The following is a 25,348-nucleotide window of genomic DNA, read 5'->3' on the forward strand; positions in this document are numbered from 1 at the left end:
CAGCAAAATAAGTTTTCATCCCTGCTGCCAGTCTCAATTGGCTCCATTTCTGCAGTGATTGGAGAATATACAGCTCCTACGCCCTTCCATATCCCACTGACACTACTTGTAAAGGTATACCATGCAGGCCGAATAACTGGTTCCTGTAACCATGACCACTTTCTTGTGAATTGAAGAACAAGAACGACAGCATGCCTCTTGAATTGACTAATGGAGTAACATACTCTTAAACGAACATCAAAGCACAAAAACACGGGCAAAGTTGGTACTAAATTAAAAAAATCGTCATTTACTGAGTTAATTTCTATAGGAATACCAAAGCACAAAAACATACCCAATGTTTGCAATCATTCAAAAACACCTTATTTAGATATTTTTAACTGTTTTATCATAAATACATACATATTTACACACACACACACATATATAAATATATACAAAAAAAACATGATTTGACAATGAATAGTAATTTTTGTCTCCCAAAACACAACATTAAACATATAATACTTATTTTAAATTATCTCCAAAAAAAAAAAACCAAACATACATACTATCTCGAGCACAAACTTATTTATCTTTGTTTTTCTCTCTCTATCTCCACAAGTCACAACAAAACACTCAGAAAACGAATCTAACCATTATGAAGATGTTTGGTCTGTTTAATTGTATCAGTACTATTTACAGAACTCACATAACAGAAATCGAACTCTCAGAATACTAACACAGGCGGGACTTTTTTACAGTATAAGTGAGCAATTCATTTTTCATCAAATTGTTGAGAACCCATACTTTAGGCAAACTCAAACTGCTTATAGTTGCAGAGACATGGTATAGAATTCGAACATTGCCCCAGAAAAACTACGATTAAATGAATGAACTCGAATTTCCAAACATTAGCTTATGTTACCTGTGTCTGTAAAACGGTTTCAACTTCCATCAACATCGAACCAGAGACCAGAACCCCATCACCTTTTCTATTCACATTCGTCACTCTCTTCCCTCCCCTTTTTTTCCGCCTCCTCATCCTCTCCTTCTCCTTCTCAATTTTCACCATCTCGTTGTCGATACTCCACACATTCTCCTTCCCCTTCGCCCGCACTTTACCCCTACTACAATTAACTCTGAAATTCTGGCTTGGTCTTCCTCGGTTGTCAGCATGGGGATCACTCTTTTCGTTCAAATTGCACGAAATACAAGGATAAGAACTGTACCTACGGGTCGAAAAAGAGGAGTTGGAGCGGTAATCCACCTGATTTCCAAGAAATTGCGGCAGGGGAGAGCCTCTTTGGAAGAGGCTACTGCTGTAGGTTTTGCAAGCGTCTACGCATGGTGATTGCATTGCTTAAAACGTGTGTTTTTGTGTGTAACTTGAAATTGATTATTGGGATTTTGATTTTAGGGTTTCAGTATTATTTGGTTATGGCGGAGAACGAGGTAGTTACTGTAACGTTGGGGATGAGACGATGAGCTTTGGCGCAGCCATTATCTCCAGCAGCGAGTCTTTAAACTGAAATCGTATTTCCAGCTAATTTATTCGACTTCAGTTCGAATTGGACAGAACTGCACTTCAGAATCCTCTATAGTCAAATTGGCACCAAAAAAAAAAAAAAAAACTATATAACCTATTATTTCTCCTTATATATATAACATTAAATGTACAATATATATATATAAAAAAACAACATATATAATAATATAATAACTAAATAATTTGTGGTGTATATAAATTATATTTATACAAGTTAACAAATCATATAGAAATAATATAAATACAAAATATTAAAATAAAAATAAATAATATACATACATAAATAGTGATTATTTTAATACAAACATTACATGAAAGAATATTGTGAGATTTATGATTATCTATCTCAAACATATATGTCCGAACGTAAAATATTAATACAATAAATTATCACAATTCACAAACTAATGAAATATCTAAATAAAGTTTGAGAAATTAGAAAATTACGTTGATGGGGAATTACGATATTTGTCGTTGTCTTAAAGTCATGATTATCTCTCTAGGGACATGTATAATTTTAAAATAAAATCTCATTAACTTTCAATAGTGCATCATTCAATGTGCACAACTATAAAAATATTTAGAACCAATACACAGACACATCGCCCAAACTCTGTAAATCGTGTGGGAGCATGAAATGTGTTTTTCATAATATAAACTTTGGCCCTTGAATAGTTGACAATTATTTAACCATTTTAAAAATATATATATAAATGAACAGTTAAAAACTAATAATCGTCATATAAAATTAATTATTAATGAAATATAAAACTAAAATGATTAAATACTTATTAAATATCATAAAACATAATTGAATTTTGTAATAACGGTGTCATAAATTTGAAATAAATATTAAATTAAATTGACACATTAAATAAAAGCAGAGTGTTAGAAATAATTTTAAATTTTTAGAACTTATTATCACGTGGTACTTAAAATTATAATTTTTTTTAAATTTTATTAACAAGTATATTGAAAATTCAAATATAAATTACGAAATTAAAAGAAAATTAAGCTTTTTAAGAGCATAGTAATAAATTTAATTCTAAAATGTAGGTAAAAAATATGGCCAAAAAAGATACATACTTAGCGTAGGGAGGTTTTTGGCGTTGTTACTAAAAAGATGGATATAAAGGGACCCACAGGCTGATTAGTTAGTTAATTCCACGTGGCGTCCATCGATCAGAAAAATCAGAACCGCCTCGTTCCCGCCTAGCTGCACGCTTTGTAATTCCCAAAAGAACCCCTATAAGCTTCACGAAACTACGACAGGACCTCGCTCAGAGTACCGTAAATAAATGCAGGATTGGCCAGAAGGGCAATATGTTTTATATGCATATAAAATACTCGTCTATCCACCTGCCTTTCACTCTTCAGTCTTCACCTGTTCTCTGAGATCACTCCGAAACTTTCAACCACACTCCATAATGAGGTTCTCTGCGTTGAGACGCCGTGCAGTTAATGCAGCAAGGAACTACTTTCACAGGGAGTGGGACATGCATGCTGTGATAAACTTCGACGAGGTCGCGCCGTTCATCCGACGCCACCTGGTTCAGGTATATATTCTAAGTTTATTTTCGTTTTTTGATGTTCCAGAACCTTTTTTCTTGTATGATAAAATGAAGACAATTTTGGAAGACAGAGGCGATGTGTTTCAGGATGGTAAAATGCGTATAATTCGACGAGATGAGTGGTTTTTTTTTTCATTTATTTTATTTTCCTTAGACAAACTAGACGGATAGTAGGAAATGCAGGTGTGCAACTCCTGTAACGCATTGAGTAGTGAGTTTTTTGAATATTTGGTTTGGTTTGATTGCATTGAAAATTGGGTAAGATGACGGATAATAGTTTGCGATGAAGCTATAAGAAGAAATGTAGGAAATGATAGGTTTCTTTTGTGCGTGTTTGGGTGAGTCGATATGCGCGCGTGCGCAGGTATTTGTTCTATTTATCTATGTGTTTGTGATTTTTCTGCTGAATACATGAAAGTCTTGTTGTAATTGATTTTGGCTTACATGACACAAGGATATGCTTTGGCTCTCAGGAGAATTGGTGGCACTTGTATGAAACTTGAATAAAACTGAAGTTTTAATCTGGAACCTGAACTCTTTCCAGAGACGATTGGTACTTAAATAAAAATTAAAAAAACTCTAATTCAGAAGGATCTTATTGTTTTGATTTGAAGAGTAGTTCAGTTGATTATTCAATTTAGTGTTTCCTCTAACAATGTATTGACAGCTGTTTTATTTCACCCAGTGAATTACTGGGATACTGATTTTACAATCGAGGAGACCATAACTTTTGAATTTCGTCTCAATGTCATTGATTGCATGATGCAGAATGATTATGTTTTTCACTTGGATTTTGATAATTCTGAGAATTCTTGTGAGATGCTATCCTGACATACTTCAGCATTGCATGCTGCTTCCACTTCACTCATACAATCTCTTTCTTTAAGTGATTAATGACTAATGGTTATACAGGTCTACTTATGTCTGCTTGGTGCTTCAGTAAGTTTTGCCTTAGGATGCTATTTCTGTCCTGGTCTGACTAGTGAAAGACTTTTTACCGTATTTGCAACCTTTGTGATCATCTTTTGCCTCTACAAAACATCCCCATGGCAAGAGGTACTTAGACTTGGAAGTTTCCCTTGAAATTTGTTATATAATAATTTTTTTTCCTTCTAACTTTTTAAGATATTGTAAAGCAGAACAGAAGGATCTGCCTCTTACTTACTGGTGCATTTTTTGGAGGGGCTTCATTTGCTCCTTGTTTTACCTGGCTCCTTGGTGTGGATACAGGGTAATTGTTTCTGTCCCCTTTGAGAATAGGTTTAATCAAAGAGTTTGGCTCGGTCTCAAGAAACATAGTCAAATTTTCTCAAGTTTATTTTGGATCTTTCAGAACTAAGTTTGTCAAGATACCAAATTTTCCTGGATAGTGTCCCCAGAGCCAGCGGATTTCATAATATAGTTGTATAATTTGTGAATACTAAGGTAAATATTATCTAAAGTTTTGTAGTTGCTTCGATTTGGGGTGCTTCTGTGGGCTTTTGCTGTTTCGTGGCATCATCCATGTGGACAATGCGCTTCGATCTCGTCTATTACGTAGCTCTGCTCCTCTGTAGTCCTCTGGTCCTGATAGGATTGCTTAGTGCTTCAGCTGTTTTTGGTGGCGACTCAGCGCGTTGGACGTTTCAGGTTTCTGACCAAATCCCACAAACTATATTTAATACGCATACAGAAGTTCTGAAAATGATCATCTAATATATTTGGTAGCTTTGCCAAAATTTATATATCTGTTGACCTCATAACTACAAGGCAACAGTTTCTCAGATAGTTGATTTGAAATAACAAAGTAGCAGAAAAGAATGGAGCTGCGAACTAATTCATACTTCTATTGGTTCTAACCTTTTGAGATTGATTTGGTGCATTTTACTTACATTGAAGTGCAAGGACAATCTCTTGTTTTGCAAATCTATATGTAGAAAGTTTTGATCTGAAACATCTTGCCGTTTTGATACAGCTACACGCAGGGCTTCTGTGGTTTATGGTGTATGTGGCAGTGTATAGCCAGGAGGTGGTGCTAAAAGCTCGTAGTGGAGATGTCGATTACGTGAAGCATGCAATTACCCTCATCACCGATTTTCCTGCTGTCATTGTTCATGTCTGTAACAGCATGTCTTGATCTCAACTCTTTTCTAGTCAATAATATAGTACTATCTCATGAAGTTATTATTATTTCATTATTTGTTCTTGCAGGTGATGAAATTACTGAAGAGACAGGTTGGGTGATTCTCCAAGGACCACGCAGAATATTAGCAAAACATACAAACAATTAGTATAAGCAGATTTTCTTAGAGAAATGCATCTACTGTTAGCGAGATGCTATTGTTTGCAATAATGTGATGAAATTGTAAGGTCGGAAGCTGATAAGCATTCTTCCAAGATGCTGGTTACGCCAATGCTCCTAAGTCCTAACTGTAATTTCTTTCACTTACACACACATATGCATCAAAATCAGGATCTTTAGTGCATAACTGCATATACGTTAGTCACGAGGAGCTTTCCTGATTTAGTTTTTCTATCTGTCAAATGATCATATGTTCCATATGCTATTACCTTTTCGAGTTGCGGATACACACTTGTTACAATAAATCTTCACACATATTAATAGATGAATAATAGGGTTGGATAGTTATAGAAGTATTCTTATTGTTCTTTATATTTTTTCTTTATGAGGTTTTGACAAGAAGTTAACTATACCAAGTTTATTTCAATTAAATTTAAGGGGACTCAATATGTAAAATGTACGATTGTAATTTGCGTCCTCAATTTGTCTTTTAACTAATAAAAGTTGGGCTTTTTTTTCCCTTTTTCGTAACAAGAAAGACGAACCATATTAGTGTTACTGTCATGCGGGCTACACATCATTTTATATAGACTATAAATCTCTGGCCTCATAATTATTGTAACTGTATATTCTCCAAACCAATATTTACTATTTTTTTGGTAAAGCAAAAAGCTCAAAAACTAGAATAAAGCAAAGTAAATAAGCCGGAATTCTGATATACTCAACGAGAAAAAGAAAGCAGTCAAGTTACTCAATAAAGGGTCATTAAAGTCGTTTATTAGTAGCTGCACAGCTCAACCTCAAGAGAAAGAGGAAACGAGGAAAGAAAACAAAAACAGAAAAGCAAATAGTGGGGTTGGGTGAGTCCACACCTCACATCTCTATCTATACGTACAACAAAAATACGTTCATCTTACGCTATAAATGTACATACATACATACATACATATATCTGTGAAGACATTATCTCTTGCCTTCTAACATTTTTCTACCTGTGGGACTTTTTTTTGTAATATTCAACAGATCGGAGTCTGTCTTTGCTGATTTGATCAATGGCGTCGAAAAGGATCCTCAAGGAGCTAAAGGATTTACAGAAAGATCCCCCTACTTCTTGCAGCGCTGGTATCATATTTATCTATGATTTCGTGTTTAATTTTTTGGTACTTAGGGTTTCGTATGATGTGTTTTTCTTTTTTAGATGTATTCGTTGGCGTGTTCGACGTTTGATCCATAGAATTTGATCATTTTTGCTTTGGGTTTGCCTGGAATTTGCCGTTTTGACCATTTATTGAGTGTGGAAAAGCTATATTGGGTTGAAAATTTGTGGGTTTATGATGTGATGCTTTGTGCCGAAGAGGGTCGAAAAATATAAGTTTGGTGTGGTTTCTTGTCTATTAATTGAATTATCAGTCCTGCTTGCTGTTATTGAATGTTTATTTTTAACGAACATTTTAACCTAAGGTGGAAGCCCTTAAGCGTAATTAAATAATTTGACTAAGTTTTATGGCTTTGGATTTTTGAGTCTTGCAGAATGACCGCAATTTGTTTAGAGGTTTAGATAATTCAATTAGGATGAGGCATCAATTATCTTTGTGGCCTTTTGGATGAAATATGCTTATACATAATACGAGGTGCTGTGATATTTATATTCACCAACCAATGGAAATTTATTTGTAATTTGTGTCCAAAATCGTGCATAATTTTGCCAATAAATAGCTGAATGGTTTTGAGAAGTAAAATTCTTTTGTGAAAATAGGTTACTTCTGAAAGGTATTTGTATACTTTCAAGAATCATTTTCAACTTTTCTTTTGCATTTCTATTTCAGTGTGCTACTTACTTTAAGTTTTAAGGTTCATTTATAATTTCTTCTAGAATTATTTTGAAGTGGTCCTGTTTTCTATGCTCTGAAGTAAAATTCAGTGAAGATTATTTTAAAATCTGACATTTCTGTTTCCCATGATTTCATAATCACATTCTTATTTCTAGACTAACAGTAAATTGTTTGTCTCCATCTGGTATTGAGTCAATCACTATTAGGGAATGCCCTCGTATTATTTCAGGGTTTTCCAGCAAACAGAGCTAAATCTTGTAATCTCCAGGCACCTGTTTCAGTCTTGCATATAAGTGCAGGATGCCTCTCCTAATGTTGAATTGGAGATCAATCAAGCATATAGTGTTACTTTTTATTTTTCAGCGTCATAAGTTGATGGATTGTTTACGACTGTGCATTGGCAAATTACTATTGTATTACAATGTATTAGTGTTTTCTATGACTGATAGATGGAAATGTGATAATTTGTTGCTTTTGACATTGTCAGGACCTGTTGGTGAGGATATGTTTCACTGGCAAGCAACAATAATGGGTCCTCAAGACAGTCCTTATACAGGGGGGGTTTTTCTAGTCACTATACATTTCCCCCCTGATTATCCATTCAAACCTCCAAAGGTATGCAACAAGTAAATAATACTGGAATTGTTGGTTTCGTGCATTTGAGTATTTTCTTGGAGTTACATGACACGATTAATTTGTTCTACTCCGTTAAACACTGCTCTGTGGATCTGATTTTGGTGTTAATTGTGTCAGAGTCTAACCTATAGATACTTTGGATGACTAGTGTCATCTTATGTTATCGACTTTGTCAAATAATGGTTTTATGGTTCCTGCATTTGTCTGTCCTAAGTTTGATGTAATATGTTTAAGCAGATTTCACAACTGACTTCAGTGTTCAATAATTTGACCCTAACGGTGAAGTTTGAACCTATCTCTATGACCCGTTCTGGTTGACAATTTATTTTACATGATAGTATATATTGAATGAGGGTATTAATCATGTGCTACTTGAAGTTGCAGTTGGATTTAAAAATCAGCCATTTGCAGTGAAAAAAAAAACATAAAAAAGAGCAGCAGAAAGCCATCTCTCATGTTAATAATTTAACTATCGTACCGCCATCTTTCCACTATTTTTGTCATGTCCAACATTGCATTCCGTTGGTTGGCCAACACCACGGGCAACCATCGGGCACCTCTTTAATGAAGCAAATTGGAAGCGTAACATCAGTGTTGTCTTCTCCAACTTCCACATTGTTTGAAGCAAATAAGAACCTTCAGAAGTTGTGACTTGAGAATGAGTGCGATTTTAGAAAATTAAAGTGGAATATGGTGATGCTCCTCCAGGACTCCCAGGAACAACTGGGTTCCTTGTGGGATTGCTTCCATCTGCATCTTAATTTTGAAGCAATAAACCAATTCCGTTGACCTTGTTTGATCTGCAAATTGTAGTCTTCTTGATTTTGGAACTTTGGTTAGTAAGTTTATTCGGAAATTCCAGTGTTTTCTGTGTACTTTTCTCGTCATGTTTCAAGTTGTAGTCCAACATCAAATGCCACTAACTCATATATTACTTTTTGGCCATTATGATCTTCTTTTTACCTGAGGTTCAAAATTTCAGGTCGCATTCAGGACAAAAGTGTTTCACCCAAATATAAACAGCAATGGCAGTATTTGCCTTGATATCTTGAAGGAGCAATGGAGCCCTGCTTTAACTATTTCAAAGGTACTTCTCATTTCCTTGAAACTTTCCTCTTATGAGGTGGATTTCTGAATTAGCATTTTCAAAACAAACAAGTCCAACCTTGTATTTCTTACCATCTATGGAGGTATGATATATTTATTACCAGAGGTGTTGCAACAAAATATTTGGTAATTAATTCATTAAGAAAGTCTTTTATATCCACATTTGGTTGTGTTTTATACCATTGCATGAAAGTTCCAGTATCTTGGTTTGACTTGTATCTGTTATCTTTTTAATTTCAAATATGTTCTGTAATATTTGGTCCAAAAACAGTTTTAGAGAAGTATATGTCATTGAATTATCTGCTCCTATGGGCTACCCTACTCTATTTAGCTCACCACTACAGTCCTAAGGCATCAGTTGCCAATTCTAAGAGTGTTTTCTTAGCATTATTTATCCACTGTGTTTGCTACTGGAGTTTTGGAGTTTATGATTTGGATGTAGATTCAATTCTTGGCAGTGCATGTCTTTATTGAGTAACTGGTTGCACGGTTGTAAACATTTATAACGTGATCTTTGTTTGCATAGATGGAATTCTTGAAAATTCTAATCCGTTGCTTTCTGGTGTTTGCATAATTGTATAATGGCGGCACATTGACGTATAACAAATGTTTGCGTAACTTCATTGCAAATAAATGATCTTACATTTAGCCGTATTGAGTTGAAGGGATATTTCTACACGAGTAGGCTTCTTTATGGTATTGCAACTAAATAATTTTTTTCACCGGACTGAACTTTGGCTTGTGTGTATTTTCAGGTTTTGCTCTCAATTTGTTCACTTTTGACGGACCCAAACCCTGATGATCCCTTGGTGCCTGAAATAGCTCATATGTACAAGACGGACAGGGCCAAATACGAGCAAACTGCTAGGAGCTGGACCCAGAAGTATGCTATGGGGTAGTCTGATCTGCTTGCCAGGACTTGGAACTATGTAAAAATGATTTGCCTGTTAAACTGTGCTTGTATCAAACAAAAATGTAGAATACAACTTCATATTATTGCCCGCTTGAAGGACAAAATGTTGATTTTTGATTGTTTTATGTGCAATTATGACTGGGGAAGCCTAAATTGTTGATGTGAGAGAATCCTCTAAACAAGGTGAAAGGAGCTACCTTTTGACTTTTGTGCCTTGTTTGTGATGCTACTGCATCCAATACTTCTAACTTTTATGTATTTCAGTGATTTAAATGATATTTAGATGATAATTGCGACAAAATAAGATTATTCTTATGAATTATGATAAATAAATCTATATATTCATGTAAGCAAGCATCTGTTTCTTACTTGTCCTGCTGCATTGGATGTGTCTGAATGTTTTAAAGAACTGTTCACGTATTTGTATCATCCATACTTCTATAGGCTTGCCTGCCTTCCTTTTTTTTAATATTTTTTATTTTTTACCTTATACAGGACACATATCATTAATGAATTGTTATTTGGTTGTAACAAACAAATATTGTTATTGTCATGTCACTTGGACATAATGTGAAATATGAGTAGTATGTTTGATTTTGTATTTTAGAAGACAAAGTTTAGTGTTTATTGTTAAATTATATTTTTTTATATGTATTTATATATATATGTATATATATATTATTTGTTTGCCGGTTGAATTGTATATATATTATTGTAATTATATTTGTATGAATCATTTATAGAATTTTTTTCTTATTTTTAAAATGATAATTATATATTTAATAAAAAAAGTTATGCACAGTAGTATCGGATTAAGAATTTTTTCAAATGTTCTATTTGGATTGATAAATTTAAATAAATTATTTTAGTTAATTTAAATATTGTCATTTTATAAATGACTTTAAATTTTTTTTTTTAAAGTATTTCGTTCAATTATAAAATTGAAGAGTAAATATTATTTAAATAGTTAAAATTACATATTTTGTAGTGAAATAATGATACAAATAAAATAAAAACACTCTTCAAATTCATCATAACTTTCTCCGTTTAAAGATGTAAAAAATCCCAACATTAGAAGATGAGGTTGGAAATTATTGTTGAACAACAGTTACCGGATAGAGGAGAAAAGTTGTTTGAGGGGAAGTGAATGCCATGCGTCAACCAAAGAGACCGTTGGGATTCACGACTTTGAGGAGATTTTGAGCTTGATTAAGGGGAGATAAGAATCAAATGCGGCGGCCATCCAAAATTGGAGTTTCTTCCCCAACTATTAGACAAACAACTGAAGAGTACAGAGTTGGGATTTTGGCTATAAACAAAACTTCAGAGATACCATAAGGGGTTTTTACTATTTTCAGAGGATTTTAAGCGTATCAAACTACTCAAATATCTTGAATATTTTGAAAATGAAAATCGATAAAAAAATTCCAAAAATAAGAAGATCAGAATCCGATCAGAAATCAAAGAAAACTAATGGAGATATAGAGATTTTTCTCTCTTATTCTTTCTTTCTCTTCTTCGACAAAGAGAAAACAGTTCTTCACTGGTAGAAGTCGTCGCGGCTTGACGACAATCGCCAACTGTGGTAGTTTGAAACCTGATGGACTTGATCGAAAGGCGAAAAACGACAGACATGGAATGGAGTGATGATTGGAGAAAATTTTTATCTATTTGAGACAGATTTCATAAATTTAATATATGAATGGAGTGATTAATGTGTGTGGGTTTGAATTCCATATTCATCACGTGCTTTTATACCATAGATTATCTATTGTAATTTACCATTAAGGATTTAAAATACGTTGGAAAAATAGTATATAGAGTTAATTGTCTAATTGACTAAGAGGAATAACTTAATTTCATCTGTGTTTGTATTCGAACACATGTAATTTTCATTATTTTTCCCCTTCCCTCCCTCGTCCAATTTTTGTTACCTTTTCTCACCCTCCTTTCTTTCTCTCCAAGAATCGATGTAATACTTTTATTGGTTCATTTCTTAAACTAGCAAAATAAATTTCTATTTCGTGTGATGCTTAATTCTTAATTTTAATAATGACTTTGTTTTTCTTTCTCTTTTCGTAGATAATGTGTAAATAAGTAAAAAAAATTAGTGACTTTTTTTTAATAAAAATATTAATGTCCAAACTTGATTTTTAGAAACGAACTCCAATCCAATATTTATATATTTAGTTCTTTGAATCGATGGTGTAGATTAATTTTAATGGTGTGGTGAGAAGCATTCAAAAGCTCTTTTGAAAATATCACAAAAGCTTCTAGACTTTTATATAAAACTTCTATCAACTTTTATATTTATTTAATAACCTCGCATTCACAAACTTCCGTATTATATAATATATTCTAAACTTTTTAAATATTCTTTATTTCATATTGCATTTATAGTGCTTTTAACATTAATCTCTACTTCGTCATAGACCCTTTAAAATGGTCATTTTTTAAATAATAAATAAATAAAATCCTATCAATTCAAGATATTTAAAATTCAAAAATATTGTACGATATACAAAGTGTAAGAGAGGGAGAGGGGAGATGCCATTCACGTTCAATTAACTGGGATATAAAAATTAATTATTCATGATAGTAAAATTGTGAGGTCAATTCCTATAAAAATTTGTGATGTATATTTTACCTTTTATTGAACTTGCTTTCTTTAGAAAAATTACATTGATGCTTGACTTGATTTATATATATATATATAACATTATCGAGGATTATAATACATAAACGAAGTTTTTCAATTTTTTCCTAGAAATCAACATAATAATAGTGACGTGATAAATATTTATCTAATTTTTTAGTATTTTTATTCTTATCGATCTCATTTTTATTTTCAATAATATATATAACATAAATAGTTTGTACATAAGAATTCTAAATGAATTATTAAAATAATAAAATCAGTGAAAATCATAGAATAATTAAATTTCACACTTTCAACAATTTTCATTTAAAAAAAAAAGGAAAATAGGTAAAGACTTGAGCATAGATTCCCATCAAATGTCTTCTTACTTTTTAGGTAAGGGAACAAATGTGGGAGTTAGCAAAAAAGGGAGTACACCTTTGCCATTCAAATGGGCTTTTGTTGCTGATTTTGTACAATAAAAAGCCAACAATTATTAAAAGTTGGGTGCACAACAACTTCAAAATGTCCCATAAAGCCCTCAAACAAGTCTTGTTATCAATCAATTTCATCACCAATTTGCAGACAAATCAAAAAAAATGTATGAGGGAAAAAGAATTTTACCAGAAAAGTAGTTATGAAAAATATAAATTAATTAAAAATTTAAAAATTAATAGTAAATCAAAATTAAGTAAGACATAAAAAAGGCTCTCTAATTTAATAATAAAGTATAGATAGTATGAAAATTTAACATTTAAAAAATACACCACTTAAAATTAGATATAATCATCATTTTTCAGAAATCCCACATGACATTGGGTCCACAACATCATCATATAATGCTTCTTCTCTGTGCTGATTTGCTAATATATAGTCCCTACTCCCAATGACCAGAAATTTTGATACTCAAAATCTCATACTACTTCCAATGCTCAAAATTAATCATATCATAAACCTCCCATAATTGTCATAAAAAGCAATATAGTTAAATGCATAAACCCATACTTGGCTAAATTACAAGTTTGTAATAATTGAAAATACTCTCTCATTATTTAAAAAATTATAGATATCTCCCTAAAATTAATAGCCGACTAACAAATATCCCTCGTGACAGCCTATTGTAGAGGGGTATTTGTCAGACAACCGTTAATTCTAATGGGTATTTGTTATCTTTCAAATAATAGAAAATTTCGGGAGAGCTCATTGTAATTTTACCCAGTACAGTAGTCTGGTGGTTAGATTCTTAATTTTTCACTTAAATGTTACGAGTTTGGAACTCACCAACCTCACACAATGGCCAACTTATCTTGATTCAATACAGACTAAACTTAACACATCTAGCGTGTTGGTTTATAATGCCAAATTCGACAATATTTCGACGAGTTTCAACAAAAAGGAAGTTTCTTGGTAGTTGAGCTCCCTTAGTTCAAGCAAACATTAGGAAAAAAAAAAAAGAAAGATAGAAAAGAAAAAGAATTCACAATCATAAAGAAAATTTGAAGAGCAAATAGGGTTTGAGGGTTTTAGGCAAAATATTTTCCTTAATAGAGTGCTAATTGCAGCATGGAATGTTATGGTCTAAAGACACATAATTGCATGTGATTGTTGTACTTAGATGATGGTAGGTACAACATGATAAGCACGTCTAGGTTTGACTAATAAGCCCAATCTGAAAATCGACCGTTAGACCTATTTTCCACTTGATTGGATATGATATTATTTGTATGATCTTTTCAGCTTTTATTAAAATTACCACTTGCACATACTTTTATCATAAATTTAAAAAACAATTAAAAAAAAAAAACACAAAGTACTAAGGGTCTGATAAATAAATATTCCATGCCACGTTGATTTTTGAGATCCAAGAATCCATAGGATACTTTATTAAATTAAATAAATCTAGCTTTTACCTAAGTCTATATTATATCTCACAACTCAAAAGATCCATTTTTTTTTCGGTCCCATATTTTTGTGAGAATTTTAAGATCGAAATTGCATAAAAAAATTTGAATTTAAATAAATAACTCAGTAAAAAAAATTCAAATGATTCTATATCCGTAAATTCGTATCCATTATCCACCTTAATAAAAAATGAGAGCTCAAAAATTAAAAAACATTATAATAAGAAACTATTCAAATAAATTCAATCGATTTATTATTATTGATTTGAAATCTTTTACTTCGAACCCATTAATTCAAATTAAATAATAATAATTAAAGAATTTTAAGTAAAGAGTTACTGATATTTATGTCGGCATCAAATCATAAATTCAATCTAGACTTGGGCCAAAATTTTCTCTCTTTCTCTTTTTTTTATAATAATCATATGTTTGAGATTGAATTATTGGGACATTAATTAAATTCACTATTCATGACCTAAATTATTATTAAAAAAAAAAAACAAAGAATTGAGGAGGCTAATGTTAGTCAGCCCTACCCATGAATTTAAGCACTATGATGTTGAAATCTCAAGACTCTCTGCATAGCTTTGTAGCTTTCACCAAATCTCTCATCATAGCTTTGTTCCCTTCATAAATCCCATCACCAAAATGGACAATTCAATCACCAAAATTCAATGTAAAATGTCACATCAATAATTATATTATTTTCCTCTCATTTTTTCTTAAGTGAATCTTTTTTTGACCGTAATATTTCCATAAATTATTACATATTACTAACTATGATATTAAATTAATGTCGGAATAATCAGTAGGATTCAAACGCAAAATTATTAAAGAGGGGAAAAAAACTGATTTAATTGAAATTCTAACTCGAATCAAATTATTAGTAATTATCTTGTGATTTGATATTTTTGAAAATTGTACGTCAATCACATGAAAAATTGGATCAAATTATTTATATATTTGTAGTAGCAAGAAAAGTAAATGAAGCAAAGTAGATTTAGATTTGAGGAATATTTATGCAGAGCATGAAAAAGGGGATTGGGACCACTGAAACAAGAGCATTGGCACATGAAAGTCATAAACTGAGAGATGCCTATTCTTTTACCTAAAAATGGACCTTTTTCTGGGTGCACATATCCAAACCCTTCTTTCCAATACCAAAAATTGAATTGAATTTTTGAATATAATAAATGTTGAGAAAAGTAAAAAGAAGTGTGTAATTGAGAAGAGGGCATGCGTGTTTGATGATGAACAAACATTTGGGGTGGGTGTGGGTGTGGGTGTGGGTCAAAAAACAAATGAACGTCTTATCTTATTGTTAACACATGAGATGATGAGATGGTCCACGCTTCCCCAACATCCCATGTGAATTGGAGGTTAAGAGGAAACACAATGTCATTCACTTGAGCAATTAAGACATGAATCAAAGTAGTACATTTATTATAATTTATACATACACAGGTCACAGGCTAAGATAAAGTGGATTTTTAGGCATCTGAATATGACATGCACATCAACTTCTAAACACAAATTTGTTGAAATTAATGCTCACAACAGTTGAAAGGGTGTTGACAAATGGTCCACGGGTATCATTTTATTTTATTTCGATTTTTCTTTTTCCACCAAATGCCCTCCAAATGCAAAAAACTTGCTAATAATTAAATTAAAGGTAATTTATTTGTCGCTATTATAAATCTAGTGCAAAAATATTAAATAATATTTAATTAAATGAGTCTAAGAAAGATCGCCGCTTCCTCTCTCTCTAAAAACAGACGCGCAGGCCACCCAACTCCACCAACAGAAACAAAAACCTCTCCATTTGTAGAGAGAGAAAGCTCAGTCCAATATATAATAATTCCATACACATACAGTATATATATATATATATATAGAGAGAGAGAGAGAGAGAGAGAGAGAGAGAAACCTCTGTGCAGCCTTGAACAAACTATACATACATACATACACATACGTACAATCTCAGCATTCTTCATTGGGTATGTAATGTAGGCGTGCTAATGAACTGCTAGAGAAGAGAGTGATTTCAGTTCTTCTTCTTCTTCTTTCTTTTTTTAATTTGTTCTGGGGGATGTATTGTAGATCTTGAACCCTATTGAAGGAATCTTTGGTTTCTTGATAGTAAGCACTTCACGAGACGATGCCGGTGAATCCAAGTTGTTGCACATTTTAGTTTCAGTTTATCGAGATTTGAATTCGTATTTTAGTATCAGTTGGGGAAATCGAATTGGGAAGCACTTGTAATAAAGTGGTTTTTCAGTTCGGAGTGGAGGCGGAGTCATTAAACAGATTCGGAATCAACTGAAGACCAAGTAGCGGCAGAGGAATGGATGATAGAGGAGGAGGAGGGTCGTTTGTGGCAGTAAGGCGAATTTCGCAAGGGCTTGATCGAGGAAGTGCCTGCCATTCTACTTCTGGTATATTCCTTTATGTTATCTCTTCTTCTTTTCTTCCTTTTCATAGTTACTTTTAGAATCTTTCTCCCCTTCTCTCTCTCTCTCTCTCTCTCTCTATATATATATATATATATATATACCCCAGCATAACTTTGTATCCTCATTTCCGCCGCCCCCGAGTATATGTGCAATTGTGTATAAAAGAGTGCAGGTGACTGTTGAGGAAGTTCTGGATGATGAGTTAAAAAAAATTACGTTAATTAATTGATGCCTACTTGCATTGAGATTTGTGGTTAGTTTCATTCTTCCGTTACCGAATTTGTGTCTGTACTTGTCATTCCATAATTTGATTGCTATGTGGCAAACTTGTGAATCTTATATTTAGCAGTTTTTTCTTTTTTCATTTTGTATGCTGGGGTACAGTTGGATATGTTTTCTGTTTCTGGTAAATAAGTTTCAAGGTAATTTTGGGCTTACTCTTATTTAAAAGTTCTGCTATTTTAAACGATCCCATTAATAAATCAAAGATTGAGCAGATTTTCTGTAGCTGATAGACATATAAAGCTATCTGCTATTAATTTACTTAAACATTTCTATGTATGGAGTTCTCTATACCAGCGGAACTACGGTAAAATAAGTAAACTTCATAATTTTATTTGTTTCATGAATCTCCTTGTGTGTTCCTTTTATAGAGTACTCTAAGTTCTTTGTTTTTTTCTGTTTACCAAGTTTGGAGTCTTCGGACCTTCTCAAAAGTAGGAATGTTTTGACCTTTTTCTTCTTCCTATTTCTGTAGCTGCAGTTTATGACTTAGGTTTTCTGGTAGAGAGCAGCTTCTGCTTCTCTGTGCTTATAATTAGTTTTATGCACTACCAAGGTTTTGAATTCCTGTGTCTAACACTTTCAATTATATTGATTGGAATGAAATGCATGGTATTTCTGTAAACGGAACATGATGTTATCAAAAGTACATGAAACTTACACTTTTAGATCGTGGAAAAAACAAACACAAATGAGGTGCTACCGTGCTTGTGAGATACTAGTGTGCTATATTCTTTCCCAGAGGAACTAGGAAGTGACTGCTATTTTTCATTTTCTGTCCAAATTTCAAGTCATAGCATACAATACCCCTTGATGACAACACACGCCAACATCTTTGCTGTTTATTTTTGCCAATCATTTTCTTTTGTTACAGTGGAGGTTGTGGCAGGATCTGCTGCATGGCTTGGCAGAGGGCTTTCGTGTGTTTGTGCTCAAAGAAGAGATAGTGATGCTCGTCCATCATTTGATTTGACCGCTGCACAGGTAATATTCTGATTAATTGAATCTTTTGGTTTCCGGTGCTTGCCTACAGTGTTGTATCATAGCCCGAAACATTATCTGGAATCATCTCCAATTTTGTTGCAGTTTGCTCTCTGTTAAATGATTGTGTATTTCTAATTGATCCGATGGGCATAGCATGAACAATACAGAATCTGATGCTATACTTATACATTGCCCGTGTCACGCTAGCACAACTCTGTCTCTGGCATGTGCCGGCACAATTTTGTGTTTTGACAACTTGCTCTCCTAAAACTTGTGCATTGATAGATCAAAATCTCATGTTTGAGCAGTAGTATTTTGCTATTTTTTGGCTGTTAACTTTAACAGTAGTATTTTATTATTCTTGCCGTTAACTTTATCCTGTAATTCATACCCGCTTCAGTAGAAACCTGATTTTTTGTATAACCTGATGTTATTAGGAGGAATGCCTACAGAGGCTACAGAATCGGATCGATATTGCCTATGATAGTTCTGTTCCAGAACATCAGGTACTGGTCAAAAAATTTCTATCAATTTATTTTATATCGAAAGTATTTGTCAATTTCATTGGGTTCCATCTTTCTTGCCTAGTGTAAATATAACCTGCGAAGTATTTCTCTTGCTCATCAATCTTCTTTTTCGTTTGCTTAATAGGAAGCGCTAAGGGCATTGTGGCATGTTGCCTTTCCTGGAGAGGAACTCCGTGGTTTAATATCAGAGCAGTGGAAGGAAATGGGTTGGCAAGGAAAAGATCCATCTACAGATTTTCGGTATGGAATCATTCTCATGACCTGTTGAATCTCTTGGACCAAATTGGCTTAACTCTTGGTCATGTCTTTGCTTTTGTAGCTCTTGACATATAGTTTTTATTCTTTTAGGGGTGGTGGTTTCATATCATTGGAGAATTTATTATACTTTGCAAGGAACTTTCCGGTATGTTACGCATCTCTCCTCAATCTATCTATTTCTCTCTCTGTGTGGATGCATGCAAACTTTTGCGTTTGAGCTAAATCTATCGTCTTCCTGGTGGTAAATGGGTAGACATTATCATTAGTGTTTCTGTGCCTTGTGTGAATTATGTTTTTTGATCAACCTTGTCACCTCTTGAATAATCTTGCTTCTTTTGTGTAAAGAATGCCTGGGCTATTTTCATCTGTATATTGCATAGTAAATTGAGAAGTAGTATAGTCTGACTAGTTTCATGTGACCTCAGGTACAGCTTCCACTGAATATAATTGCAAAGCTTTAATTCATGAATTCAAAATTTAAATCGCGCTACTCGAAGTTTCTCAGATATGGTTTTCTTTTGTTTCACCTGGGCAGTAGTTGCTCAAATTAGTCTCACGTTCCAGTTCCAACTTTTTTGCTTCTGTAAAGTCTTAAAGTGGAGTAAATACCAATTGAAGGCCCATGTGCATCCGATGATGGGTAGGAAATAGGTTCAGCTGTCCAAAGATCCACTGAAGTGATTATGGATAGATAACTATATCTGTAGATATAAGCACATACAAACAATTACAGAAGTTGTATGTTTATCCACCCACCTTGCATATATTTAAAGTAGCCCTGTTAGTCTTTGCTCAAAATTTGAAGACATTGCTAAATACGCATACATGTAAAGACAGGAAAATGGAGATAGTTGCTCCTTGTCTCTCTTATTCTCCGACATACTTTCTCTTTCTAACTTTTCTTCTCTCCCTTTATTCATCTGTTGTAATTTTCTTTTTTCCTTAGCTTAGGTATTTACTAAGGAAGTATATCATCTTAATAAACTCACCTAATGATTCTTTTATCTTTTTTTTTCCTCACAGAAATCTTTTCAAGATCTTCTCCGGAAGAAGGAAGGTGACAGAGCTCTGTGGGAATACCCCTTTGCTGTAGCTGGTGTCAACATCACATTCATGCTAATTCAAATGCTTGACCTCGAAGCAGGTGATTTGAATGTTTTGAGACCAAAAAGTCAATGTTAGAATGATTATTTTTCGTCTTTTTTCTTTTTCATTTGAAGTGTATCTCATCTTCAAGGGACCTGAACCTCCAACTCCTTCCAACAATAAGCTTTATAATAGGAGTCAGCTTCATTCTTATCTGATAAGTTATTATTTCTGAAGCATTTTTTATCTATGTAGTATCAAAAATGGTCTGTGAACAATTATTGGCAGACCTTAGTGCCCATAGTTAAAATTCAAATGCCTGTCAGTGATGTAAATGAAGATTGGTAGACTGCAGGACATAGGTGGTTCTGCTTACTCTGTTAGACACAGTCTATACAAGTGTCAAAATACCTGAGTAAACTTGTGAAAAAAAAGTCTGTACTGTTTGTTCATCAGCTAATCTCTTACGCCACCCATGCAGTGAAGCCCAGAACGCTTGTCGGAGCAACTTTCTTGAAGTTTCTAACAGGTAATGTTTTCCATCTTCACTCTACTTAGCAAACGGCGGCAATTAATTTTATTTGCTTCTGCTCATCAAATCAATTAGAAACATTGTGTATTAGGTAGGACCGTGCTACAATAATGATCCACTTTTGGTTAAACTTATTTTCCAAGTGTTCTTGCACCTTTCAATGAGTTATTCCGTTTTGCCTGACAGAAAATGAATCTGCATTTGACCTTCTTTATTGTATCGCGTTCAAGCTAATGGACCATCAGTGGCTTGCCATGCATGCTTCATACATGGATTTCAATGTAAGTATTCACGTGTTTGTCAGAATTGCTTCTACATAGAGGCTTAGAAATACGTACTTTCTCATGTTGGCCTGATGCATATAACTGAATGGTTGATAAGTGATGAGCTTACAAGTGGTTTAGAGCTCATGTTTCCACGATTGCTTGAGCCCTTTTACTCAAGAAATACTTCCTAGTAATTTCTTCATTTGGATCCTACACCTAATATTCAACCCTATTTTTAAAGCATACATCTCTTTCGAGTTTTGACTCACTTTAGTTGCATTCCATAATGAGTATACCAAAGATTTAATCCAAATGAAATGTCAAATCAACCTTGTCAGCTCAATTAACCAGAAATTACATTTCATTTATCCAGAAACATTTCTATTTCTACACATTCCTTGAGTTAATCTTTTCATACCATCTTCAGTAAATATTTTTCAGAAATGAATCTAAACAAAATTTTGGTCATGCTTTTAGATGATTTCATGCGCAACTCGACGTTCTTTTTCTTTTCTTTTACATATTCTGATTCTTTTTCCCATGCTACATCAGACGGTGATGAAAGCTACTCGCCGTCAGCTGGAGAGGGAGCTTCTGCAAGAAGACGTTGCACGCCTTGAAGACTTGCCCTCCTACAGCCTTCTTAGTCGATAGAAAATGCATAGGTAGCCCTCACACTTGTTGAAGGTATGAGTTGATGTTTAAGACTTGCTCTCTGCTGGATGCTTCCTTCTCTTCCATTCTTCTCCTCCTTCCCATGATGGTGTTTCCAACTAGGTAGTTCCCTCGTCAATCGGGTTGTTTGCAGGGTTTGGGGTTTTGTTGTTTCGACTGATTATTGTGAGGGGAAGGGAGACTAAGCAAGTCTGTAATGATAGAGTAAGTAATTAGAACCCTTCTCTGCTGCAAGCTTTGGAATAGCAAAATTATAGCATGCTCTTTCCTGTCAATTGATTTCCCTGTTTAGGCTTGGGAGAAGATGAATTTGCTGACAATCAATGTAAGCCAACATCTTTGTAGAGACACGGATGATGTATAACCAGCCAAGTCAGTGCAAAAATTTGTTCACTGAAACTCATGAATCCAACCCGAAGGTTTATGGTTTATTTTGTATTTTTTAAGTAAAGTGTATATTTTCACATTTGTGCTTTATGCTCATTACCACAAATGAGCACTTGGACGATATATTTATTAATAATAGGAAATAAAAGATAAAACAGTAAAAAGGAAAAAAAAGACCAGATAATACAATGGAACAGAGGCTGAGTTTCATGCCAAGGCAATAGCTTATAGAATACGACAAATGAATCTATGAAATAGGTTTCGGGCAATAACGAAACTGCTGGTCCATTATGTCCGCTAGATAGAAAATATGGCACAGTTTTGGGGTGTAGTAATAGTATGAGTGGAGGCATCTCTATTGTCAGATACTCACTAGTCATATAAAATAGTGCATGTAATTAATTTAAAATATTTAGAATATAATTATTATATTTTAAAATTATATATTTTAGTTAAATAAATAAAAAATATTAAAAAGATAGAGATTGCGAGCAGTTATTTAGAGAAAAGTAGGAGAAGAAAAAACATAGAAGTTGACAGAAAAAGAAATGGAGGTTGAGAAAAGAAAATGTTGAAATAATTAAAAAAATAAATATTGCAGACCAAAGAAGGGATTGATACCATAGTATAGATATATAGGTAATCGTTCTTGCTTTCAATGTTTTCCCTTTTTAGGGAGAAATGAGGAATTAGTAGTGCCTTATCATTTATTCAACCCTTCTTTCTAGATGTTTTTAAAAGAAATATGCAGAGAAATATCCTTTTTTTTCTTTTTATTATTTACAAATAAACCAGCCCACAAGAAGCGGATGGCAGGGTCATCTCGTATCTATTCCCATTCATCCTAAGCATTTCTTTAAGTAGTTGAAATATTACTTATTACATGTATGCAACGGTTGTAGTTTCAATCACAATGGACATCATGATTAGCAATTTAACTAGAATAGCTTCAATTACATGTTTCTCAACTCAGTAAGCAATTAATTCACCTTCTTTTTGGTACAATACTATAAAGCCTTTCATCAAGCATTAAACTACAGTTGTCAAGCACACCAGATTTATCATCCTATGAATTACAGAACACAAGCTGCTATGTTGGGACGGATTCAAAATAAACTGGTCAACTAGATGAGCGAATCACAACAAAACCATTTCATCAGTGTTGCTGCAACCACTACGGGATACCGATTATAGTAAACAACGAAATAGTACAATTGAAAACTAAATAGCATAGATGTTTCAGATATATCAAGTGGTTTAAACCATGGCAACATAAATTCACTCTGAAAGATAAGGTTATAAAACCTCAATATGAAGTTGAAATCTTTAACATGGGGCTACAGATAACATGGCCAATGACCATACACATAATAATATTTCTTAAATCAAGTTCACTCGTAAATCCATGGGTGAAGGCTGCTCCTCCATTCAGCAATTCCTTCTGGGAACCAAAGAGCAATCTCCTTTCTTCCGCTCTCGACGGCATCACTGCCATGAATAACATTCCTGCATTGCCAGGGCATAACGTTTATCTCAATATGCATTTAGACAACCTTGACAAAATTACTATAGAACACATCTAAAATTTGGAAATGTCAAGGATTTGCAGAAGAAAATTAGCAAGGGACAACTATAAGGACACCATTTGATACATAAACTACACCCCTCTACAGGTGGAGACCAATTAACTAAAGCACAGTTTCACACGGGAACAGCATTAGGTATCTTAAATCAGTCTGGGTAACAGTTGGACCCAATATGAGAAGAAGTGACAGTTCAGTCCAACAGGGACAAGGAGAAATTTCCTCCAATAGAACAAACCCTCGCATTTAATTGTACTAAATTGAACTCTCTGACTTAGTTAAGTTCTTTTGAATTAGAACTAATATAGAGCAGTCCCAATTCTTAAAGATTATCCACTCCTGAAGCTTTTTGTTACAACCAGATAAAGTATCATAGTAAGAGCAACATTTACCTGCCAATATCAATGGCATAATCACCACGGATGGTTCCAGGAGCAGACTCAGCGGGGTTGGTTGCTCCAATGATTTTTCTTCCAGTAGTTACAACATTCTTGCCCTCCCAAACCATTGCAACAACAGGTCCAGAGATAATGTACTCAACAAGCCCATTGAAGAAGGGCTTTGCAGACAAATCAGCATAGTGCTTCTCAGCAAAAGGACGATCCACAGTGATAAGTTTCAAACCTGTATCCAAAACAGATGCATCTTATTAAGTTAATAAGGAAGATGTTGGCTATTTGACTTTTGTAAACTAATTAAAGTTTTTGCCAAGTTCCTGGATATTAGGTAATGAAGGAAAATGTTCATTAACACCTTTTTTCTTGCATTTTAGTTGTTTTCTTTTGTATACATAGGCCTCTAATTCAGCAGAAATAAATTGCAAGCAAGATGAAACAAAATAATAAGACATAATTATTGCTCAAATCAACATCAAGGAAAATGTCCATTAACACCTTTTTCCTTGCATTCTAGTTGTTTTCTTTTGTATGCATAGGCCTCTAATTCAGCACAAATAAATTGAAAGCAAGATGAAATCACCAGCAATTAGCATGTATACACCCTGTAAGTTGGCCAGGAATCAGTAGCTAACACTCACTTATTTTAGAAAGCAAGACAAACAAACACATGAGCAGCACTACCATAGCTAAAGCGAAAGGCAAAAGGTCACATCTAAACAATACAAAAGAGCAACCACGAAGGCACCAATCACTATTAGTAAAATAGAAGAAAGTCCATATTCATAAGCGGGAGCGAAAGCTACCTTTCAAAGTGAAACCTTTCTTCTCAAACCTGCTAATAATCTCACCAACCTGAATCAAAACAATAAGAGTTAGGGCAACAAATACTAGCAAAAAAAAGCTTAAAACATCATAAAGGGTTTATTTGCTAGAAAACACTAGATCCAGTGAGTTTCTTCATTTCATCCCAATTACAACTAAATTCTCTTCTTCACTTTACTAGATTCACAAAATGGCAAAAAAAAAAAAAAGGAAGAACTAGACTTACTCCTTCAATGAACCCGCAAAAATTCAGCATACATCTCCAAAAAAAAAATCTAATAAAATTCAACAAGAACTTGACAAAGCTATAAAAAGAAACAGACTAACCAGGCCTCTCTGGACGCCATCAGGCTTGATCATAATGAAAGTCTGCTCCATTTTCACTGAGGCGGCCAAGTGCAATTGGTTTTTGTTTTTGAATAGAGTGAGGATGAGGGTGGGGGTAGTGAGATGCAGCAGCGGCTATATATATAGATAGATAGATATATAATGAATATGTATGTGGTACTCAAAAGCACAGAAACCCTAAATCCTTTTGCTCTGGAATATTCTGTTGGTGAGCCCCTTCCCTTCCTCTTTTCAAAATACCAAAACCTTCCCGCTTTTTACTTTTTCACATTCCTTTTGCTTTGACGACGGTATCTTATTATCTGTTTATTCATAATTTATCTAATATCGAATCTTTTTC

At 33.7% G+C, this 25,348-nt stretch overlaps 5 protein-coding genes across 11 annotated transcripts in view; 3 read left to right on the top strand and 2 right to left on the bottom strand.

Moving 5' to 3' along the window:
• Positions 1–1,537, bottom strand: part of LOC105179895 — a gene marked incomplete in the record, with an annotated part of 3,932 nt that extends 2,395 nt beyond the window's left edge. Inside the window, 2 exon segments of the mRNA XM_020691488.1 lie at positions 6–143; positions 908–1,537. Of these exon segments, the coding sequence (XP_020547147.1) occupies positions 6–143; positions 908–1,339 (570 nt within the window).
• Positions 1,538–2,918: 1,381 nt separating this feature from the next.
• On the top strand, positions 2,919–5,686 carry LOC105179896 (bax inhibitor 1). Of its 2 annotated transcripts, none has more exons than XM_011103550.2 (6): positions 2,919–3,084; positions 4,012–4,155; positions 4,239–4,330; positions 4,542–4,728; positions 5,054–5,194; positions 5,290–5,686. In XM_011103550.2, the coding sequence occupies exons 1-6, from the start codon at positions 2,956–2,958 to the stop codon at positions 5,320–5,322; spliced, it is 726 nt and encodes a 241-aa protein (XP_011101852.1). In that variant the 5' UTR covers positions 2,919–2,955; the 3' UTR covers positions 5,323–5,686. The 2 variants fall into 2 exon arrangements, with proteins under 2 accessions (XP_011101852.1, XP_011101853.1); XM_011103551.2 differs by lacking the exon at positions 2,919–3,084 and adding an exon at positions 3,128–3,190.
• A 444-nt stretch (positions 5,687–6,130) lies between these two features.
• On the top strand, positions 6,131–10,169 carry LOC105179897 (ubiquitin-conjugating enzyme E2 28-like). Of its 2 annotated transcripts, XM_011103553.2 has the most exons (5): positions 6,131–6,240; positions 6,404–6,502; positions 7,700–7,827; positions 8,831–8,935; positions 9,711–10,169. In XM_011103553.2, exons 2-5 carry the CDS (start codon positions 6,433–6,435, stop codon positions 9,852–9,854), a joined length of 447 nt encoding a protein of 148 aa, XP_011101855.1. In that variant the 5' UTR covers positions 6,131–6,240; positions 6,404–6,432; the 3' UTR covers positions 9,855–10,169. The 2 variants fall into 2 exon arrangements, with proteins under 2 accessions (XP_011101855.1, XP_011101854.1); XM_011103552.2 differs by lacking the exon at positions 6,131–6,240 and having other exon boundaries at positions 6,326–6,502.
• Positions 10,170–16,188: 6,019 nt separating this feature from the next.
• On the top strand, positions 16,189–21,877 carry LOC105179898 (ELMO domain-containing protein A). Of its 5 annotated transcripts, none has more exons than XM_020691484.1 (10): positions 16,191–16,404; positions 16,686–16,842; positions 18,017–18,126; positions 18,564–18,632; positions 18,778–18,893; positions 19,002–19,056; positions 19,935–20,055; positions 20,479–20,526; positions 20,716–20,810; positions 21,348–21,877. In XM_020691484.1, exons 2-10 carry the CDS (start codon positions 16,752–16,754, stop codon positions 21,447–21,449), a joined length of 807 nt encoding a protein of 268 aa, XP_020547143.1. In that variant the 5' UTR covers positions 16,191–16,404; positions 16,686–16,751; the 3' UTR covers positions 21,450–21,877. The 5 variants fall into 5 exon arrangements, with proteins under 5 accessions (XP_011101858.1, XP_020547143.1, XP_011101857.1 ...); XM_011103555.2 differs by having other exon boundaries at positions 16,192–16,404; positions 16,508–16,842; XM_011103556.2 differs by having other exon boundaries at positions 16,189–16,842; positions 18,032–18,126.
• Positions 21,878–23,063: 1,186 nt separating this feature from the next.
• On the bottom strand, positions 23,064–25,176 carry LOC105179899 (nucleoside diphosphate kinase 1-like). The gene is made up of 4 exons (XM_011103558.2): positions 24,988–25,176; positions 24,642–24,690; positions 23,833–24,064; positions 23,064–23,363 (listed from the first exon to the last, which is right to left on the bottom strand). Exons 1-4 carry the CDS (start codon positions 25,036–25,038, stop codon positions 23,249–23,251), a joined length of 447 nt encoding a protein of 148 aa, XP_011101860.1. The 5' UTR covers positions 25,039–25,176; the 3' UTR covers positions 23,064–23,248.
• Positions 25,177–25,348: the final 172 nt, after the last annotated feature.

This window comes from Sesamum indicum, unplaced genomic scaffold (assembly GCF_000512975.1).
Source record: "Sesamum indicum cultivar Zhongzhi No. 13 unplaced genomic scaffold, S_indicum_v1.0 scaffold00233, whole genome shotgun sequence".
NCBI classification, from domain to species: Eukaryota; Viridiplantae; Streptophyta; class Magnoliopsida; order Lamiales; family Pedaliaceae; genus Sesamum; species Sesamum indicum.

Coding starts and splice junctions, on each gene's coding strand:
- LOC105179896 (XM_011103550.2), top strand. CDS start 2,956: ATGAGGTTCTCTGCGTTGAGACGCCGTGCAGTTAATGCAGCAAGGAAC. Junction 4,156..4,238: donor AAACATCCCCATGGCAAGAG/GTACTTAGACTT, acceptor ATTGTAAAGCAG/AACAGAAGGATCTGCCTCTT. Junction 5,195..5,289: donor TTCCTGCTGTCATTGTTCAT/GTCTGTAACAGC, acceptor TTGTTCTTGCAG/GTGATGAAATTACTGAAGAG.
- LOC105179897 (XM_011103553.2), top strand. CDS start 6,433: ATGGCGTCGAAAAGGATCCTCAAGGAGCTAAAGGATTTACAGAAAGAT. Junction 7,828..8,830: donor ATCCATTCAAACCTCCAAAG/GTATGCAACAAG, acceptor TCAAAATTTCAG/GTCGCATTCAGGACAAAAGT. Junction 8,936..9,710: donor CTGCTTTAACTATTTCAAAG/GTACTTCTCATT, acceptor GTGTATTTTCAG/GTTTTGCTCTCAATTTGTTC.
- LOC105179898 (XM_020691484.1), top strand. CDS start 16,752: ATGGATGATAGAGGAGGAGGAGGGTCGTTTGTGGCAGTAAGGCGAATT. Junction 18,127..18,563: donor TTGATTTGACCGCTGCACAG/GTAATATTCTGA, acceptor TGATGTTATTAG/GAGGAATGCCTACAGAGGCT. Junction 18,894..19,001: donor GATCCATCTACAGATTTTCG/GTATGGAATCAT, acceptor TTATTCTTTTAG/GGGTGGTGGTTTCATATCAT.
- LOC105179899 (XM_011103558.2), bottom strand. CDS start 25,038: ATGGAGCAGACTTTCATTATGATCAAGCCTGATGGCGTCCAGAGAGGC. Junction 24,691..24,987: donor ATGGCGTCCAGAGAGGCCTG/GTTAGTCTGTTT, acceptor GTTTTGATTCAG/GTTGGTGAGATTATTAGCAG. Junction 24,065..24,641: donor GAAAGGTTTCACTTTGAAAG/GTAGCTTTCGCT, acceptor TTTTGGATACAG/GTTTGAAACTTATCACTGTG.